Source organism: Oncorhynchus masou, chromosome 21 (assembly GCF_036934945.1).
Source record: "Oncorhynchus masou masou isolate Uvic2021 chromosome 21, UVic_Omas_1.1, whole genome shotgun sequence".
In the NCBI taxonomy this organism is placed as follows: domain Eukaryota; kingdom Metazoa; phylum Chordata; class Actinopteri; order Salmoniformes; family Salmonidae; genus Oncorhynchus; species Oncorhynchus masou.
In genome coordinates, this window is record NC_088232.1 from 26,601,656 (window position 1) to 26,621,929 (window position 20,274).

Consider the following 20,274-nt stretch of genomic DNA (forward strand, 5'->3'; position numbering starts at 1 on the left):
TTGAGGGTCGTGTTCATTACCAAATGCAAGAAAACTGACTGAAACATAAGTGACTACCTGGACTCATTTTTGTCTTTAGTGTGCCCTAATGAATAGGTCCTCCTCACCCACCCATAGCCCTAGCTCCAGCCCTCACCTCTTCCTTCTCTGGGCCCTGCTGGGGTACAGGCTCCAGGTTAACTTCTCCGGCGGTGGAAAATATCCTCTCATCCTCCGGCTCCCTCATAAACAAAGGTTTGTCCTCCTGGGCAAACCACTCCTGGTACACACGCACCACCTTCCTCATGGCTGCAGCCTCACACATTGGCAACAGGAAGGCCTGACGACAACACAACAACGTCACTGTGCTGGATTCAAATGGAGCAGACTAGATTATCCTAGTGGCTCTCTGTGGAGCATACAGACCCACAATAACAGACTTTTACAGGGATATTTAGTGTGTAGTAGTACTAGTATATGTAGGGTCGTTCCACAAAATGAGTCCCTTTTGTGTAGTGTAACTTGGTGAAAACTTTGATTTCACCTAATTTCAACATTGTCATGAACAGCACGTTCAACTTATTAAGAAAACATGTTGATTTCCCAATTTCAAGGAGGTTAAATAAATACAAAAATATAATATGTGCCTATTAAGTGTCAAATAAAGTAACCGGGTTGGCGATTTCATCTTAAATCTGCCATAAATCCCCTTGTGACATGGAAAGGAAGCTTGTGTGCAACAGGGAGGGGCAATTGAATGCAAGCTTCACAATAGCTTTTATTTTTTTATATATATTTTTTTTTACATTTCTAGCCTGTCTATCTATGAGTAATAGAGTTGACATATTATGCTCGACCCACTCAGTTGTCCACCACCAAGAAAAAAAACTAAAAGAGTAGAACCAGCTAACCTGCTTTTACAGTATGATTTGACTATTAATGTTCAATGTTTTTTTTTAAACATTTTTTTTTTATATATATATATTTTTTTTTAATCAGTTCACATGACCTTAAAATGAGGGACAGGTTTGTGTGACCATACAATGAAGCACGAATCACATGAAATAAATCTTTAGAAATGACTTTGTCAAAGCAACAAACAAGGGCTTTCCACTAACCTCGTTTCCATCCAGTTTTTATGCGAATAAAGTCACACCGAAAAAATAAACAAATCTGTGATGGAAACAGGAAGTTTCGGTACAATTGTATAAATGCTGACAGATAATTTGTTCGTTCGACATGGTGGTATCTTTTTGTATCTGTAAAATGATTAAGTGAGAAATGGCGGTGGCAACACCTTTATGCGCAAATATTGATATAAAAACCATCAGATCAAAGCTAACTTGGAGTCACACGATATGGTGTGTGGCCCTCCCACTACAACTTCGGAAACCATGCAGTTTATTAGGCTACAGAAGAAATCATTTATGATGAACTTCACAGTGTGGTGAAAGTGCACAGTGAACTTGATGCTCATTTGCAAAAAAATATTGAGGGTCTGATTCTGGTGACATGCTTGACTGACGATTGACAAATAAAACCCCATAATAATATAATCATCTCATTATGGAGACAAGCCTACCTGCACAGCATTCTTGCACTGCATCTGCGAGCTGTTGGCTAGAGCGCACATACCAAGACCAAAGCAGGCACATTTGCTATATGCAGATATGCAAAAAAGTACATTTTGTGTGCACTACTTAATCACGTACAGATTTTTCTTCTGCAGCAAGTCAGTTTGATGGAAACAAACCACTGGTGGGAAAATGCACATATTTTCTTTATTTGGATTTTAGAATAGATAGTTGCATGAAACCTAGCTAATGATCGTGGGGGTTAAGTATCTTAAAACCTTTCTAGAAGTCACAAAAAGGGCACAGAGGTACATGTCAAACTGCTGAATTTTGGCACTTTCGCAAGTCCTCATTCATATAAAGAAATCTGACCTACTGAATTTTCCATGTGGTTCATATTAAACGGCACTTCATTTAAAGATGCAACGTCTAACTTTTTGGGTGACATGAACAAATTCACATAGAAATGTGAGTAAAAGATCTGTCGTTCGCATTGAAAGCAGGTATAAGAAGCAGTAAATCTGTTCTGTGCGCTATTCCTATGCTTCCCGTTCATAAATAGATTTTTTGCATCTTTTACTTTCAGTTTTGTACACCAGCTGAAAATACATCATTTTTGGTTTTGGGAAATATATTTCACAGCGGTTTAGATGGTACAATGATTCTCTAGACTGTCACGTAATCTGAAATTAGGGGAACAATTACAATTTTAGCAACCAGGAAATGGTCAGAGCAATTTCGGCATAGTGCAGCTTTACTATAACATGCTTTTACAATTCAATATTGGTGCACAAATTCTACTTAAAATATAACAAGGGAACAAAAGGGGATTTTGTTTGGAATGACCCAGTAGTAGTAGAAGAAATGTATTGATCCCAAGGACTAAAATGTATTTTTTACAAACAGCACCAGCCAAACACAATGCACTGTGTGAGTAGGTGTGCTGTACCTGTCGGAAAATCTCAGTGATGAAGTTGACATTGGTCCTGGAGGAACAGAGGACTCTTCTCACAACCTCCATGTCAGTGAGGTGCTCCTCGTCCATACTACACAGGCTGGAGGAGCTGGGCTCCCTCTCTGTCAGGGTGGAGGTGTTGGAGTGGGACTGCTCCTTCTCACAACCTATCCCTCCATCCAGGCTGTCTGCCCTGGGGCCCAAGTCATCCCCTAGCCCATGTCCCCGCCCTGCCAGCCCAGCTGCTGCCCTCTGGGAGACAACCAGAGAAACACAATCATCAGTGACCACCGTACAGCTTTAATAAGGCCTGGCAAATATATATGTAACACAAAGCATGTGTTGGAGATTCACTAGTATAACCCACAGACCGAGCAATATCACAACTCAAAAGCTGTCCCAGAGCCCGGGTTTAATGTGAAGATATAATTATGCTAACTCTTCATACCTCTTAACTTCCCTCAAGTGTGATGCCCGCATGACATACACAGATATTTTTTGGCACAGTCTCTCTATGATAACTAGACAGGGATGGAAAATATTGCATGGCATAAATTGTGGACCCGGGCTAGTAGAAATTGTTGTCCAGTAGCCCGGCTGCCATGTGCCCAAACGTTCCATCCATGTACCTTGACACTATACATTGTGCTAACCCTGGCGAACTCTCCCCTCGGGTGTGTATATAGTGATTACCTGGATGTTCTTTGGCACGCTCTCCCTCTCTCCGTCCACCCCGGGGATGTGTGTTCCAGTGTTGGAGCGTGGCTCCAGCCAGAAGGACACCAGCCAGCGGATGAAGATGACCCGGGCGTTGAGGAGGCTCTCCTTGGTACAGTACACTGCCTCGTTGGTCTCTGGGTCTTTCTTCACCACACTGTAGTAAGGCTTTGGTCTCATTGATGGAACCTCTGGGGGGGGGCAGACAGACAGGGTGAATAGAGAATAAGGATGTTACGCTAGCCCCCTTCTCACACCATTGTGCCACCCGTACTGTGCTGGCTCTGATATTTTCTTTCCGGCATGGTTTAAGCATATGGTCATATCAAATTGTATTGGTCGCATACACATATTTATCAGATGTTACTGTGGTTGTCGTAAAATGCTTGTGTTCCTAGCTCCAAAGGTGCAGTCATATCTAACAATACACAACACATAAAGCTAAAATGAAAAGAATGAAGAAATATAGAAGTATTAGGACGAGCTACGTCAAAGAATGTATGTATAACACGGCTCAGTAGTGTCAAAAAGGGTATCAATTGACTTTTATGCACACTGCACCACTATAGTATAATGCAAAACTAAAAATCAGTTTCTGTTTGTTTATCTCATACTAATTCAGATGTTCTCCTCACCCAGTATGGGATGGTACAAACTGGTCTCCTTGGAAAAGTTAGGGAATATGTGCGGCAGGTAATATTTCTTGAAGTTTCCAAACAGGAATGCGAAGCCCTTCTCGTGGTTATCTTTGCACTTCCACTCCAGACTTTTGGCCTGCAGGGTATAAGACAACAACAGGGTGATTCTCATGAAATTGGCACTTGACAACAACAAAAAACAAAACAAAAATCCTACCACAATACCTCGAAAATCACGATCTGTATTTATCGAATTCATAACTATGGTTATGTTTGCTGATCAGATATTATGCATTTTACAACAATTTCTACAACTACAGACGCCAAAATTATCATTACCACAACAGTTTTTGAAGTCCGAATCAATTTCTAATATTTTTAACATTGCTCACCTTATGAAAATGCCTGAGTTAAACAAAAGTAAAAACAAATATACTGAACAGAAATATAAATGAAACATGCAGTGTTGGTCCATACTACCAAATATTATCTCTCTCAAATGCACACTTGTTTACATCCCTGTTAGTGAGTATTTCTACTTTGCCAAGATAATCCATTCACCTGACAGGTGTGGCATATCAAGAAGCTGATAAAACAGCATGATCATTACACAGGTGCAGCTTGTGATGGGGACAATAAAAAGCCAATAAAATGTGCAGTTGTCACACAGTATACTGAGGAATATTTCTGTCTGTCATAAAGCCCTTTTGTGGGGAAAACGCTGTTATTGGCTGGGGGGGGTCTATGCCCTCCCAGGCCCAGTCATGTGAAATCCATAGAGTGCATTCGGAATGCATTCAGACCTGGACTTTTTCCACATTTTGTTACATTACAGACTAATTCTAAAATGGATTAAAGACAAACATTTCTTCATCAATCTACATACAGTACCTCAAAAAGACAAAACGAAAAAAGGTTTAGAAATCTTCGCAAATTATTAAAAAATAAACAGAAATACCTTATCTACATAAGTATTCAGACCCTTTGCTAAGAGACTTGAAATTGAGGTCAGGTGCATCCTGTTTCCAATGACCATCCTTGAGATGTGGACTCCAATCAAGTTGTAGAAACATGTGGTATATTCAATGGATTGGACAGGATTTAGAAAGGCACACCAGTTGATAAGGTCCCCCAGTTGACATTGCATGTCAGAGCAAAAACCAAGCCATGAGGTTGAAGGAATTGTCCGTAGTGCTCCGAGACAGGATTGTGTCGAGGCACAGATCTGGGGAAGGTTACCAAAAAATGTCTGCAGCATTGATGGTCCCCAAGAGCACAGTGGCCTCCATCAGTCTTACATGGAAGAAGATTGGAACCACCAAGACTCTTCCTAGAGCTGGCTGCCCGGCCAAACTGAGCAATCAGGGAAGAAGGGCCTTGGTCAGGGAGGTGACCGAGAACCCGATGGTCACTCAAACAGAGCTCCAGAGTTCCTCTGTGGAGATGGGAGAACCTTCCAGAAAGACAACCATCTCTGCAGCACTCCACCAATCAGACCTAAATGGTAGAGTGGCCAGACGGAAGCCACTCCTCTGTAAAAAAAAAAAAAAAAAAAAAAAAACTCAAGACCATGAGAGACAAGATTCTCTAGTCAGATGAAACCAAGATTGAACTCTTTGGCCTGAATGCCAAGTGTCACGCCTGGAGAAAACCTGGCATCATCCAAAAGGTGAAGCATGGTGGTGGCAGCATCATGCGGTGGGGATGTTTCTCAGCGGCAGAGACTTGGAGACTAGTCAGGACCAAGGGAAAGATGAACGGAGCAATGTACAGAGAGATCCTTGATGAAAATCTGCTCCAGAGCACTCAGGATCTGCAGAGAAGAATGTGAGAAACTCCCCAAATACAGGTGTGCCAAGTTTGTAGGATCATACCCAAGAAGACTCAAGGCTGTAATCACTGCCAAAGCTGCTTCAACAAAGTACTGAGTAAAGGGCTTGAATACTTATATAAATGTGATATTTCCGGGTTTATGATTTGTCATTATGGGGTAGTGTGTGTAGATTGATGACAGGAAAAAAAATATTTAATTCATTTTAGAATAAGGCTGGAACATAAAATATGGGAAAAGTCCAGGGGTCTGAATACATTCATTAGGGCCTAATGAATGTATTTATATTGACTGATTTCCTTAAATGAACTGTAACTCAGTTACAATTTCAAATCTTTTAAATTGTTGCATGTTGTGTTTACATTTTTGTTCAGTGTACATTTATTTTTTGTTAAGTGCCATTTCTCTATTTACAAAAACCTTTTGTGATTCTTGTCTGTTATAATAGCTTGTGTATAGATGTCATTTTTAATGGTGGGGTTGCTCTTTGCTGAAAACACAAACTCTAGATTGTGGCTTTATGTCAATTAAATGGGGTTTAAATACCCATATTTATTGACAACCCTTACTTAATCAAATTCTTTTTTACAAAAAAATCTATACAATAGGTGTAAGCAGTTCTAGTAAATAATTGAGGTGACCAGAGCACAGTACACCCACTGATTATACCTTACTAGAATTAGCTTATTGTCATTACCGAAATGAAGGTTCGTATTACCAAAATTGATCTAAAAATGATCCAGTAATGAGAAAGTTGTGTTTCGGTAATGAGAGGCCCTGAGCTCAATCTGAAAGTAACAGGAGACAGCCATTATCAGTCAGCAAACAGCAACCACATTACTAAAGCCCATTCATGCCTCCGTGTTGGTAAGGTAATGGTTCTCTTTTTCCCCAAGTGGGTGTTTGAGAATAAGATACTCATTCTGGAGACATATAAGTGAAGAAATTACGTTAACTTGTGCTCGTCTAAGGACTACTTCTCTAGAAGAAACATCATGGATAAAACTTTATTTAAAAAAAATCAAGCAACATGAAAAAGTGTTACGGTATTGAGAAACATGACCAGACTTTTTTTTACTTAAAAATTATAGTTTAATGTAAACTTCAACTAGTATACAATTTGTATGATTTATGGACAAACCACAGCAACATTGTGTTTTTCTAAAGTAAAATTGTATATAATAACTGAAGTATTTAATCTGGACGCATTTCAGTAATGAGAATTTGGGGTGGAATGTACACAATTGGTGTATTTAAAATAAGATACTGTACCATAAACTAAGCATCTTAGCCTTCAGAATGATAGTTGATTGTTGCAGATGCATCATGGTTTTCTAAATCTATTTGCTACTGCCGTGGTTACAACTGGTTTCATGAGAACACCCTCAACACAACAAGAGACTACTGTAAACAAAGAATAACAGACAGGATAAGAGACATGCAGGGAGAGGAGGCTTTGTCTGGGAAAGCCACGGAGAGAGAAAGCAGCACAGCCATTAGCTCAGTCAGTGTGTGTCAGCGTACAGTACACTGCAGCGAAAGCATGCAGATGCAAAATGTAATGGTGGTCAGTGTGTTGCTTATTCCACTATCCAACCTCCCCAAACTGAGGTTGAACCAGTGATCCTCTGCTTTGCAACACACGTGACCTTGCTCCTTGACAACGTTGTAATGGGTTGAGCCACCCAAAACGGTACTGATTGGATGGCTCCATCCGCAAAATTTCAAGCTAGCAGTAGCGGGCCTTTACGGCACGTTCTTAACTCCGTTACACAAGCTTATTTAAAATGACGTAAGCCACTTTTCAGGCGGTTACCACCGTTTGCGCTTGCAAACAGACAGAAGGCCATGTCAAAAGGCTTGCCGCTCGGAGTAGGTAATGCTGCATCCACGCCAAGCATGTTAGCAGTGTTAGTAATAAAGGGAAGAGTACCTGGTTTACCATGTATTTCAGAAGAGCCTCCAGAAAGTATCCTGTGAGGTCTTCCTGTCCCTTATCCCCTGACTGTGGAGGAACCAGGGGACTGATCTCTTCTGGAGTCACTTGAGCTGAAGGAATGGAAGAAGGGAAGAGAAAGGAACAAATGCAGCAGAATCAACACCTTGAGAGGTACACCCACAGTTACGTGTTCAATAATTTAGTACCTGTATGACAATTAAATTTGAAATTGGCCATATCAGTTTGAATATGAAATATTTGTTGGGCCCTCAAGCTTCTTCCTAATAACATGTCACGAACAAGGTAACAGGTTTAGAAACAAAACATTAATACTGACTCTCCTGAAGGCTGAGAGGAGGGTTCACCAGGTTGTCCAGGGTACGGGGTCCCAGCTCTGACTGAGGGGATGGGAAGCCTGGGATCAGACAGGCAAATATCCATAGCTGCTCTCTCAGTGCGTTTCCCTGCAAGGCCTGCATCCATAACAGGAACAGACGCACACCCTCCCTTCGGATCTACAGGGGAGAAAGAGAGAGACAGTCAGGGACATACTCATAGAAATTGACTCTAGCCAGTCTATTTCTATTAGCATACCATTACCAAATGCACACAGCAGTCAACACCATTGCGAAATAGGAAGAGAAAAGAAAAACAGGAAGACTATTACAAAAACAAAAGTTGTACATCAATCAGAGGCAAGTTGGCTACTGGCTATGCTACTGACGAGTGAAGAACCAATCTGATATACCTTTAAAGAGTTCCCAGTATGCAACAGCTTCTTTAGGATGAGGCCTGTGAGGGAAGAACAATTCACATCAACCAGAATATGAATAACCAGCAAGCCCCCCCCCCCCCCAGTACTACAGCACATGTCAGAGTACTCGGTCAGACCTAGGAGACCCTAATCCCCAGGTCCATGGCATTCTCTGTCTTTCTCTGGGTGGCCTTTGTATCCAACTGCACAGTGGTCTCAGTGCAGTGGAAAAGGAGAGACCACCTAGTGGAGGGGTGAGGAGAGGGCAGCGCTGCGCTCTACTTTCCTCCCGTTCTCACTCCAAACGCATGTTACAAATCATGTAGGAAATCAATTTGCTACAGCCAGAACTAAGAGACATTGGCAAGGGAGGAGTGCGTGGGCCCAATACACATGAAACTGGCCTAACCTGATTTCAAACACATGGGACAAAATGTCTGATTAGGTCAAATCTAGAGACAAAAAAAAACACGCACTCCCACACACGGTAGCTGATAAAAACGTCCACACTCACAATGGCACAACATGTACAAGGGCCTAATATAAATGTACCTATGCTGTGGAACTGCCATCGTCCGTGTATTCGTTCTGGTAGGAGTTGCAGAATCTTCTGTAAACAGAACATAAATTACAACAGTCAGAAATGGTATTTAGGCCAGTGTCGGTATTACTATCGTGTTGAAACAAAATAATCTATCTTCGTTGTGGAATATATGGGCAATTATCCAAGTAGTCTGTCAGACGCCTCGCCTCTGTTATGGACGAGGTAACCAGCTAAGCGGTAGATATCTCAAGAAGAAGACCATGAGGCAACCTGGGAGAGGTGAGTTGAAGACACACCTTCCCATGGACATCTTTGAAAGAAAGACGAACATAAACCTACATTACAATAGTTTGTCTAATCCCACACATTGCAACACCCGAAACAGGCAGCCAAACGGTTAAGAGGCCAGGACAGTAACTGAAAGGTTGCTGGTTCGAATCCCAGAGCGGACTAGGGGACGCATCTGCTGATGTGCCCTTGAGCAAGGCACTTAACCATAATTGCTCCTTTAAGTCGCTCTGGATAAGAGCGTCTGCTAAAAGACTACAATGTAAATGTACTTAAGCACTGTCACTCTGACACTCAATTCTCTCAGGGAATTGGCAGTGATCTTAGTTGTGAGGTTTATTTGTCATGTGCACATGATACAGCAGGTGTAAAACAGCACAGTGAAATGCTTACATGCAAAGGTCAACTGCAGCATGTGGACTTGGCCCTCCCCGTAAGGACACTACGAAGATGTAATGCCACATGACTAATTCACACCCCATGTCAACTGATAAAAGGCCATTAGCTGTTTGGCAAACAGACCCATTTTGTTTGGACCAAAAACCAGCCTCTCAGTTCAACGCATGTGTCTATAAATATCACACACGTGCCTAAAACAACTAAGTCATCTTAAATACTTATTGTCAAAGTGTGAGTGAGAGATGTGAGATCATGTAGATCCTTGAAATCTAAATAGAACATCTCGCTACAAGCCTTGAGGCCTCAGTGAATGTAGCCTCCAGTCTGAAAACATCCCGTGGCCAGGCATATGCCTGTTTCAATGGCTCCACACTCAAGGTCTGGGGGAGATTTCACACATGGGGATTGAGGAGTTGACAAACCAACTTTAGAAAACATTCAGAAGCACCCTAATCTCAGATTTACAGTAGCCTACACCCTTACCTGCTTAGGCTAACCCTCCGTTACACCTACTCCATTCTACTTTCTAGGAATTCTGTGTATTATCGACCAATCAAATAAAATGCCATCACACAAGAATTGTGACATTTAAAACAACCCCCCAATATTTCAGAAGTAACAGTCTTACCTCAAATATGAATAGAATGGAGTCAAGTTCTTCCCTTTGCGATTTGTGACCTACAAAAGAGATATGAATGTGAGGAAGTGGCTTAAACAATACCGGTGTCATGCCAACAAACCAGAGTATTCTTGACCTTGTATTCTCACCTTTTTGTTTGAGACTGACTTCAATGGTGACAAAGTTCTCAAAGAACACATAGTAGATGTGAGAGTAGTACTGGTCAAAGAAGTGCTTCAGATCCCCCGACTCAGCATTTTCTGCAGAGAGAGTGAGAGAAAAAGCAAGAGAGCGCGAGAGGGGTCAGGTCACATGGTCAGAACAAGCTTGTGGCCCTACTGTAGCTATAACTGTACTTCGAAGTGGAGTCAGCCAGTCACTGCTTATTCTCAGTCATTTTCCCGCCCATTATCAATTACGTCAGAGCTATACGCCTCGAGGGGCTATTAACCCAAATAAAGAACACAACACTTCTACAACAACGGTAGTGGTGGACAAACACTTAGCAGTGTGACCTTGACATCGTAAGCCATGGCTCAGAGAATACCGACTGACCGACGAGTGTTTATGGTCTCATGTGACACACACAGACAGTGATAATAGGGGTGAACGCTCAGAGGCACCGGACCCCTGGCACTGTCCTGGCTGAGTGGGCACACGCACACACACACACACCAGGGTTTCCGTTAGCCGGTAATAGCTGGCTTTTGGACAATATTTTTTATAGAAAAGACGATAAATAAAATTGCAAAAACAAAAGTGTTGGACAAGAAAGTAATATGTGCCATGTAAAAATGTGTGCCATGTAAAATATGTGCCATGTAAAAAAGCTAACATTTAAGTTCCTTGCTCAGAACATGAGAACATCTGAAAGTTGGTGGTTCCTTTTAACGTGAAACTTCAATATTCCAATGTAAGAGGTTTTAGGTTGTAGTTAATATAGTATTTATAGAACTATTTCTCTCTATACAATTTGTATTTCATATACCTTTGACTATTGGACGTTCTTATAGGCACTATAGTATTGCCAGTGTAACAGTATAGCTTCCGTCCCCCTCCTCGCCCATACCTGGGCTCGAACCAGGAACACATCAACAACAGCCACACTCGAAGCAGCGTTACCCATCGCTCCACAAAGACTGCGGCGCAAGGGGAATAACTACTCCAAATCTAAAAGCGAGTGACGTTTGAAACAGTATTACCGCACACCCAGCTAACAAGCTAGTCATTTCACATTGGTTACACCAGCCATTAGGCTGATATGCTTGAAGTCATAAACAGCGCTGTGCTTGCGAAGAGCTGCTGGCAAAATGTTTGAATGAATGATTACGGGCCTGCTGCTGCTCAGTCAGACGGCTCTATCAAATCAGACTTAATTATAACATAATAACACACAGAAATACGAGCTTTTAGTCATTAATATGATCGAATCAGGAAACTATCATTTCAAAAACAAAACATTTATTATTTCAGTGAAATACGGAACCGTTCTGTATTTTATCTAACGGGTGGCATCCCTAAGTCTAAATGTTCTTGTTCCATTGCACAACCTTCAATGTTATGTCATAATTCTGTAAAATTCTATCAACTTAGTTAGCAATGAGCCAGGCAGCCCAAACTGTTGCATATACCCTGACTCTGCGTGCAATGAACGCAAGAGAAATAATACAATTTCACCTGGTTAATATTGCCTGCTAAACTGGATTAGTAGTTATAACTAGTGATTATGATTGTCTTTTATAAGATAAGTTTAATACTAGCTAGCAAATTTACCTTGGCTTCTACTGCATTCACGTAACAGGCAGGCTACTCGTGGAGTGCAATGGTTAGAGCATTGGACTAGAAAACTGTGAAAATCTGTCGTTCTGCCCCTGAACAAGGCAGTTAACCCACAGTTCATTGGCAGTCATTGAAAATAAGAATGTGTTCTTAACTGACTTGCCTAGTTAAATAAAAGGTATAATAATTTTTTATTTTTAAACAGAAATTGGCGCCCAAATTTCCAATTGTTATGAAAACTTGAAATCGGCCCTAATTAAATCAGCCATTCCGATGAATCTACCTCTAACAGAGGCTACTTATTTTTCTGTTCGTAACTCATCTTGTTGGCTGAGAAAAAGTTAATGTGGACAGTTATTCTATTACCTTCAAAGTGCGCATCAGAATTCGGTAAGACGGACAGGACCGTACATTGTTGCATCCTCGACTTGCATGTTCTGTTAATATGAATTACTATAATCTAAATGTGATTTCTGCCATTCTGAGTACAGTTGGTGGATGCCGTGATCTGGTTATGCACCCAACGCATATGGGGTCAGGTACATTTCTCAAAATGTCCAGTATATTAAAATGCTGTCTGTCAAATGTCCGGTGCCACATTTTGCCAACGGAAACCCTGACACACACATACACACAGATCATAGGGAGAGTGTCAGATGGTCAGTATAACAACGAATTAGCCTTGAGGATCTGCCTGCTGCCTATCCAAAATTAATTTACACACTAATCAGCCAGGGAGGGTCTTGTGGAGGACGTTGCCAGGACAGTGTTGAGAAGCTTGCCAGTGGGAAAACACTACAGGAAAAGGGAGACACATGGAAGCATCCGTCCTCCCTTTCTTTCCAGTCTTACGGAACACTGGAGAATCTCAGCGAAGAGGCTTTTAAATCCCCCGTGACATGATTTCCCCCTGTAATCCTGAACAGACCCAGAGAGGAGAGGATGGATGAATCAGGAAGAGAGGATGTGTGATTTAGCTAACCTTTTGTAAAATGCTTCCAACAGTCATTTTTTTCCTGGTCTGAATAATTAGAAAAATACTAGGCCTACAGCAGTGACTCAGGAGTTGAGAACCAATTTTTCTTGAGGACAAATTTTGGAAACGCTCTCACTGGTGCCACACGCACAGACACATCAACAGGCTCCAAGAGCTCTTCTCTGACCTCTAAGGGATATATGGCGCATATCTCACATAACTGATGGGACAGACTCTGAACTGAACAAGTTAATATGTGTAGTCTACCATTATAGTAACATTACACAGAGCTCAGACACTTCTCCTAAACAACCTAACCCCAACGCCACTCTCTATGACAGTCCATCTCCATCCATGCAACACCTCTCCGTGCATCCCATGACCAGCCTGCTGTCGCTTCCTCTGGGCCATAAGCCTTTCGTTCCTTCAGAGAAAAGCCAGGACAGACGGAGGTCCAGCTTGAGACGGGTGCAGGGCAAAGAACTAGAGGTCGACTGATTAATCGGAAGGGCCGATTTATAAGGACCGATTTCAAGTTTTCATAACAATCGGAATTTGGTATTTTTGGGCGCCGATTTTTATTTTATTTTTTATACCTTTATTTAACTAGACAAGTCAGTTAATAACACATTCTTATTTTCAATGACGGCCTAGGAACGGTAGGTTAACTGCCTTGTTCAGGGACAGATTTTCACCTTTTCAGCTCGGGGGATCCAATCTTGCAACCTTACAGTTAACTAGTCCAACGCAATAACGACCTGCCTCTCTCTCGTTGCACTCCACAAGGAGACTGCCTGTTACGCGAATGCAGTAAGCCAAGGTAAGTTGCTAGCTAGCATTAAACTTATCTTTAAAAAAAACAATCAATCATAATCACTAGTTAACTACCCATGGTTGATGATATTACTAGATATTATCTAGCGTGTCCTGCGTTGCATATAATCTGACTGAGAATACAAGCATAGAAGTATCTAAGTATCTGACTGAGCGGTGGTAGGCAGTGAGTTTTGCCAGCAGCTCTTCGTTGTGCGTCAAGCATTGCGCTGTTTAACCAAAGTGAAATGGCTAGCTCGTTAACGTGCGCTAATAGTGTTTCAAACATCATTCGCTCTGAGCCTTCTAGTAGTTGTTCCCCTTGCTCTGCATGGGTAACGTTGCTTCGAGGGTGGCTGTTGTTGTTGTGTTGCTGGTTCGAGCCCAGGGAGGAGCGAGGATTGGGACGGAAGCTATACTGACACACTGGCAATACTAAAGTGCCTATAAGAACATCTAATAGAGGTACAGTGGGTCAAAAAAGTATTTATAGTCAGCCACCAATTGTGTGAGTTCTCCCACTTTAAAAGATGAGAGAGGCCTGTAATTTTCATCATAGCTACACTTTAACTATGACAGACAAAATGAGAAAATAAAAAAAATCCAGAAAAATCACATTGTAGGATTTTTAATGAATGTATTTGCAAATTATGGTGGAAAATAAGTATTTTTTGTCACCTACAAACAAGCAAGATTTCTGGCTCTCACAGACCTGTAACATCTTCTTTAAGAGGCTCCTCTGTCCTCCACTCGTTACCTGTATTAATGGCACCTGTTTGAACTTGTTATCAGTATAAAAGACACCTGTCCACAACCTCAAACAGTCACACTCCAAACTCCACTATGGCCAAGACCAAAGAGCTGTCAAAGGACACCAGAAACAACATTGTAGACCTGCACCAGACTGGGAAGACTGAATCTGCAATAGGTAAGCAGCTTGGTTTGAAGAAATCAACTGTGGGAGCAATTATTAGGAAATGGAAGACATACAAGACCACTGATAATCTCCCTCGACCTGGGGCTCCACGCAAGAACTCACCACGTGGGATCAAAATGATCACAAGAACAGTGAGCAAAAATCCCAGAACCACACAGGGGGACCTAGTGAATGACCTGCAGAAAGCTGGGACCAAAGTAAAGCCTACCATCAGTAACACACTACGCCGCCAGGGACTCAAATCCTGCACTGCCAGACGTGTCCCCCTGCTTAAGCCAGTACATGTCCAGGCCCGTCTGAAGTTTGCTAGAGAGCATTTGGATGATCCAGAAGAAGATTAGGAGAATGTCATAGAGCTCCTCGATCGTCCTATTTTTCCAACTTAATTGAGGAAAATAAGACAATCCGAAATTTATTTTTGATACTGTCACAAAGCTAACTAGAAAGCAGCATTCCCCAGTGAGGATGGCTTTCACTTTAGCAGTAATAAATTCATGAACTTCTTTGAGGAAAAGATCATGATTATTAGAAAGCAAATTACAGACTCTTTAAATCTAGGTATTCCTTCAAAGCTCAGTTGTCCTGAGTCTGCACAACTCTGCCAGGACATAGGATCAAGAGAGACACTCAAGTGTTTTAGTACTATATCTCTTGACACAATGATGAAAGTAATCATGGCCTCTAAACCTTCAAGCTGCATACTGGACCCTATTCCAACTAAACTACTGAAAGAGCTGCTTCCTGTGCTTTGCCCTCCTATGTTGAACATAATAAATGGCTCTCTATCCACTGGATGTGTATCAAACTCACTAAAAGTGGCAGTAATAAAGCCTCTCTTGAAAAGCCAAACCTTGACCCAGAAAATATAAAAAACAAAAAATTGGCCTAAATTGAATCTTCCATTCCTCTCAAATTTTTTAGAAAAGGTTGTTGCGCAGCAACTCCCTGCCTTCCTGAAGACAAACAATGTATACAAAATGCTTCAGTCTGGTTTTAGACCCCATCATAGCATTGAGACGGCACTTGTGAAGGTGGTAAATGACCTTTTAATGGCATCAGACCGAGGCCCTGGATCTGTCCTCGTGCTCCTAGACCTTAGTGCTGCTTTTGATACCATCGATCACCACAGAGAATGGAAAACCAAATTGGTCTACATGGACAAGTTCTGGCCTGGTTTAGATCTTATCTGTCGGAAAGATATCAGTTTGTCTCTGTGAAATCCCTGACAAATCAACTGTAAATTTCGGTGTTCCTCAAGGTTCCATTTTAGGACCACTATTGTTTTCACTATATATTTTACCTCTTGGGGATGTCATTCGAAAACATAATGTTAACTGTCACTGCTATGCGGATTACACACAGCTGTACATTTCAATGAAACATGGTGAAGCCCTAAAATTGCCCTCGCTGGAAGCCTGTGTTTCAGACATAAGGAAGTGGATGGCTGCAAATTTCTACTTTTAAACTCGGACAAAACGGAGATGCTTGTTCTAGGTCCCAAGAAAAAGAGATCTTCTGTTGAATCTGACAATTAATCTTGATGGTTCTACAGTCGCCTCAAATAAAACTGTGAAGGACCTCAGCGTTACTCTGGACCCTGATCTCTCTTTTGACGAACGTCCTGTTTCAAGGACAGCTTTTTTTACATCTACATAACATTGCAAAAATCAGAAATTTCCTATACAAAGATTATGCAGAAAAATTAATCCATGCTTTTGCTACTTCTTGGTTAGACTACTGCAATGCTCTACTTTCCGGCTACCCGGATAAAGCACTAAATATACTTCAGTTAGTGCTAAATACGACTGCTAGAATCCTGACCAGAACCCAAAAATGTGATCATATTACTCCAGTGCTAGCCTCCCTACACTGGCTTCCTGTTAAGGCAAGGGCTGATTTCAAGGTTTTACTGCTAACCTACAAAGCATTCCATGGGCTTGCTCCTACCCATCTTTCTGATTTGGTCCTGCCGTAACATACCTACATGTACGCTACGGTCACAAGACGCAGGCCTCCTAATTGTCCCTAGAATTTCTAAGCAAACAGCTGGAGGCAGGGCTTTCTCCTATAGAGCTCAAATTTTATGGAATGGTCTGCCTACCCATGTGAGAGATGCAGACTCGGTCTCAACCTTTGAGTCTTTATTAAAAGACTCATCTCTTCAGTAGGTCCTATTTTTAATTTTTATATTTCACCTTTATTTAACCAGGTAGGCAAGTTGAGAACAAGTTCTCATTTACAATTGCGACCTGGCCAAGATAAAGCAAAGCAGTTCGACACATACAACAACACAGAGTTACACATGGAGTAAAACAAACATACAGTTAATAATACAGTATAAACAAGTCTATATACGATGTGAGCAAATGAGGTGAGATAAGGGAAGTAAAGGCAAAAAAAGGCCATGGAGGCAAAGTAAATACAATATAGCAAGTAAAGCACTGGAATGGTAGATTTGCAGTGGAAGAATGTGTAAAGTAGAAATAAAAATAATGGGGTGCAAAGGAGCAAAATAAATAAATAAAATAAATACAGTAGGGAAAGAGGTAGTTGTTTGGGCTAAATTATAGGTGGGCTATGTACAGGTGCAGTAATCTGTGAGCTGCTCGGACAGTTGGTGCTTAAAGCTAGTGAGGGAGATAAGTGTTTCCAGTTTCAGAGATTTTTGTAGTTCGTTCCAGTCATTGGCAGCAGAGAACTGGAAGGAGAGGCGGCCAAAGAAAGAGTTGGTTTTGGGGGTGACCAGAGAGATATACCTGCTGGAGCGCGTGCTCCAGGTGGGTGATGCTATGGTGACCAGCGAGCTGAGATAAGGGCAGTCTGGCCCAGGAGTGTGAAGGTGAACAGAAAGGCACTGGAGCAACGATTCGCCCTTACGGTCTCTGCCTGGCCGGTTCCCCTCTCTCCACTGGGATTCTCTGCCTCTAACCCTATTACAGGGGCTGAGTCACTGGCTTACTGGTGCTTTTCCTTGCCGTTCCTAGGAGGGGTGCGTCACTTGAGTGGTTTGTGTCACTGACGGTCTTCCTGTCTGGGTTGGCGCCCCCCTTGGGGTGTGCCGTGGCGGAGATCTTTGTGGGCGATACTCGGCCTCGTCTCAGGATGATAAGTTGGTGGTTGAAGATATCCCTCTAGTGGTGTGGGGGCTGTGCTTTGGCAAAGTGGGTAGGGTTATATCCTGCCTGATTGGCCCTGTCCGGGGGTATCATCGGATGGGGCCACAGTGTCTCCTGACCCCTCCTGTCTCAGCCTCCAGTATTTATGCTGCAGTAGTGTGTGTCAGGGGGATAGGGTCAGTCTGTTATATCTGGAGTATTTCTCCTGTCTTATCCTGTGTCCTGTGTGAATTTAAGTATGCTCTCTCTAATTCTCTCTTTCTTTCTCTCTCGGAGGACCTGAGCCCTAGGACCATGCCTCAGGACTACCTGGCATGATGACTCCTTGTTGTCCCCAGTCCACCTAGCCGTGCTGCTGCTCCAGTTACAACTGTTCTGCCTGCGGCTATGGAACCCTGACCTGTTCACTGTGATTACTATTATTTGACCATGCTGGTCATTTATGAACATTTGAACATCTTGGCCATGTACTGTTATAATCTCCACCCGGCACAGCCAGAAGCGGACTGGCCACCCCTAATCGCCTGGTTCCTCTAGGTTTCTTCCTAGATTTTGGCCTTTCTAGGGAGTTTTTCCTGGCCACCGTGCTTCTACACCTGCATTGCTTGCTGTTTGGGGTTTTAGGCTGGGTTTCTGTACAGCACTTTGAGATATCAGCTAATGTAAGAAGGGCTATTAAATACATTTGGTTTGATTTGATTTAAAACGGAACCCCGCTCTCAAAATCCAGCTTCCTCAGCTGGCCCAGTTGTGTGCCAGAACTGTTCCGCCCTGAACAATAGCCAAGCTTGGGGAAGGAAGGGGACATGTTCTTGTTGACTTTCTCTGCTGAAATAGCAACAGGCAGAACCACTATTCCACCTCCAAAATAGAACACACGGAAGAGAAAAGTCTCCTTATCAGATAGGCAAGTGACTGCATCTAAAATGGCACCCTATTCATAACTTTTGACCTAGAACTCTGGTCAAAACTAGTGCACAATAGGGAATAGTGTGCCATTTGGGAAGCACACAGTTTGTGGAAGAGAGTAGCGTCAGGCGGGTAAGAACACTTAGGAGAGACTAATGGCCCGCTCTCTCCTTCTCTCTCCCTGGTCATGTTTACATGAAGGATGTAGTCAGCAGCACTAAGCTATGCCAAGCCTTTGTCTATAGCACACAGATATACTACTGCGATTAGGAACATTGACGAGGTCCAACCATACACATTGTCTGTCTGGATTTGTTCTTTTGACATGGTGGTAGTACTAGTACCATGGGCCATTCAAACCTAAATGATGCATTCAGACCAGTGCCTGGCTCCGACACAACACTATGGCTGCACCCAAATGCCCCCCTATTGCCTATACAGTGAACTACTTTGACCAGAGGCCATATGGTTCTGCACTGTATAGGGAATAGGGTGACATTTGGGACACAGATTATGGTAGTTACATATACAACAGAAGAGGGCCCGGCCCCATTTGTTTTATGAAATAGCAAAACTTCAAGATATCCTAATAATAATAATCTTGCTCATTGGATTGTTTGTTATAGCCTCAATTTGGTAGCGTGATGTCCACTGTTGTCTAGAGCTGATATGCTAATAGAATTAAACAGCATCTGACTGTAAATAAAAGGCAATAAAGGACAGGGCATTGAGGGTCTTGTGTGGCTCAGTCGGTAGAGCATGGCGCTTGCAACGCCAAGCGTCGTGGGTTCGATTCCCGCTAGGGCCACCCATATGTAAAAGTAGTGGCCCCAGCCGACTTGTAAGTCGCTTTGGATAAAAGCGTCTGCTAAATGGGATATATCATTGACATTATCAACTCCTCATTCCCAAAGACACAGACAGGCAGATGTTGTTCTGAGTTAGGCTACCACTTGCAAGTTGCCATAATGTTTAGCCTACTGCTGCTTGAAATTATCGACATTTGATAACTATCCCCCCACCCCTCTATTAGTTTCTTTCTATTGAAGACTTTGGTTAAAGAAACTGTCCTGTGAAAATTTCACTTTTAAAAAGTTTATACTCTGTTAAAGCTTACCCGAATGTTGTTGACTCATCCCATACGCATGTGGCCAAAGCATGAATTCGAGAACAAAAAAAACACTTAAAGTTCCCCACCACAAATGTGTATCTCAAACAGAGAGATTCTAAAAAAGCTTGCTATTTCCTAAAAGGATGATGACATCCTCCTGAGGAGGATGCAGTCTGAATAGCAGTCCACTTGCACAAATATTTTCAATGACCGATATACACCCTAACCATTCTATTGTTGGGGTACACCAACACCATTCCAACACAGAAAAGCACATTTTTAAACATAGTTAATTGCAATATTTTGGAAGGAAAACAATTTCACTCACATTGTTATTTATTGTAGGTTCATATTTCATAGAAATCAGGAAACACTGGACAGTTACTTTAAAGAAGC

General features: G+C 42.2%; 1 protein-coding gene across 9 annotated transcripts in view; it reads right to left on the reverse strand.

Annotated features, from left to right (window-relative positions):
• Window positions 1-20,274, reverse strand: part of LOC135508025 (ral GTPase-activating protein subunit alpha-1-like) — a 79,274-nt gene that overhangs the window by 50,129 nt on the left and 8,871 nt on the right. For 7 of the 9 annotated variants that reach the window (XM_064927920.1, XM_064927916.1, XM_064927912.1 and 4 more), the window contains exons 2-11: window positions 10,387-10,497; window positions 10,247-10,296; window positions 8,940-8,997; window positions 8,382-8,425; window positions 7,971-8,148; window positions 7,628-7,743; window positions 3,861-3,999; window positions 3,202-3,416; window positions 2,503-2,760; window positions 137-319 (exon numbers count right to left, since the gene is read on the reverse strand). In XM_064927920.1, the coding sequence (XP_064783992.1) occupies window positions 137-319; window positions 2,503-2,760; window positions 3,202-3,416; window positions 3,861-3,999; window positions 7,628-7,743; window positions 7,971-8,148; window positions 8,382-8,425; window positions 8,940-8,997; window positions 10,247-10,296; window positions 10,387-10,497 (1,352 nt within the window). Of the gene's footprint in view, window positions 1-136; window positions 320-2,502; window positions 2,761-3,201; window positions 3,417-3,860; window positions 4,000-7,627; window positions 7,744-7,970; window positions 8,149-8,381; window positions 8,426-8,939; window positions 8,998-10,246; window positions 10,297-10,386; window positions 10,498-19,884; window positions 19,974-20,274 lie in introns of those variants that run through there. The other 2 variants (XM_064927914.1, XM_064927913.1) reach the window with 2 other exon arrangements.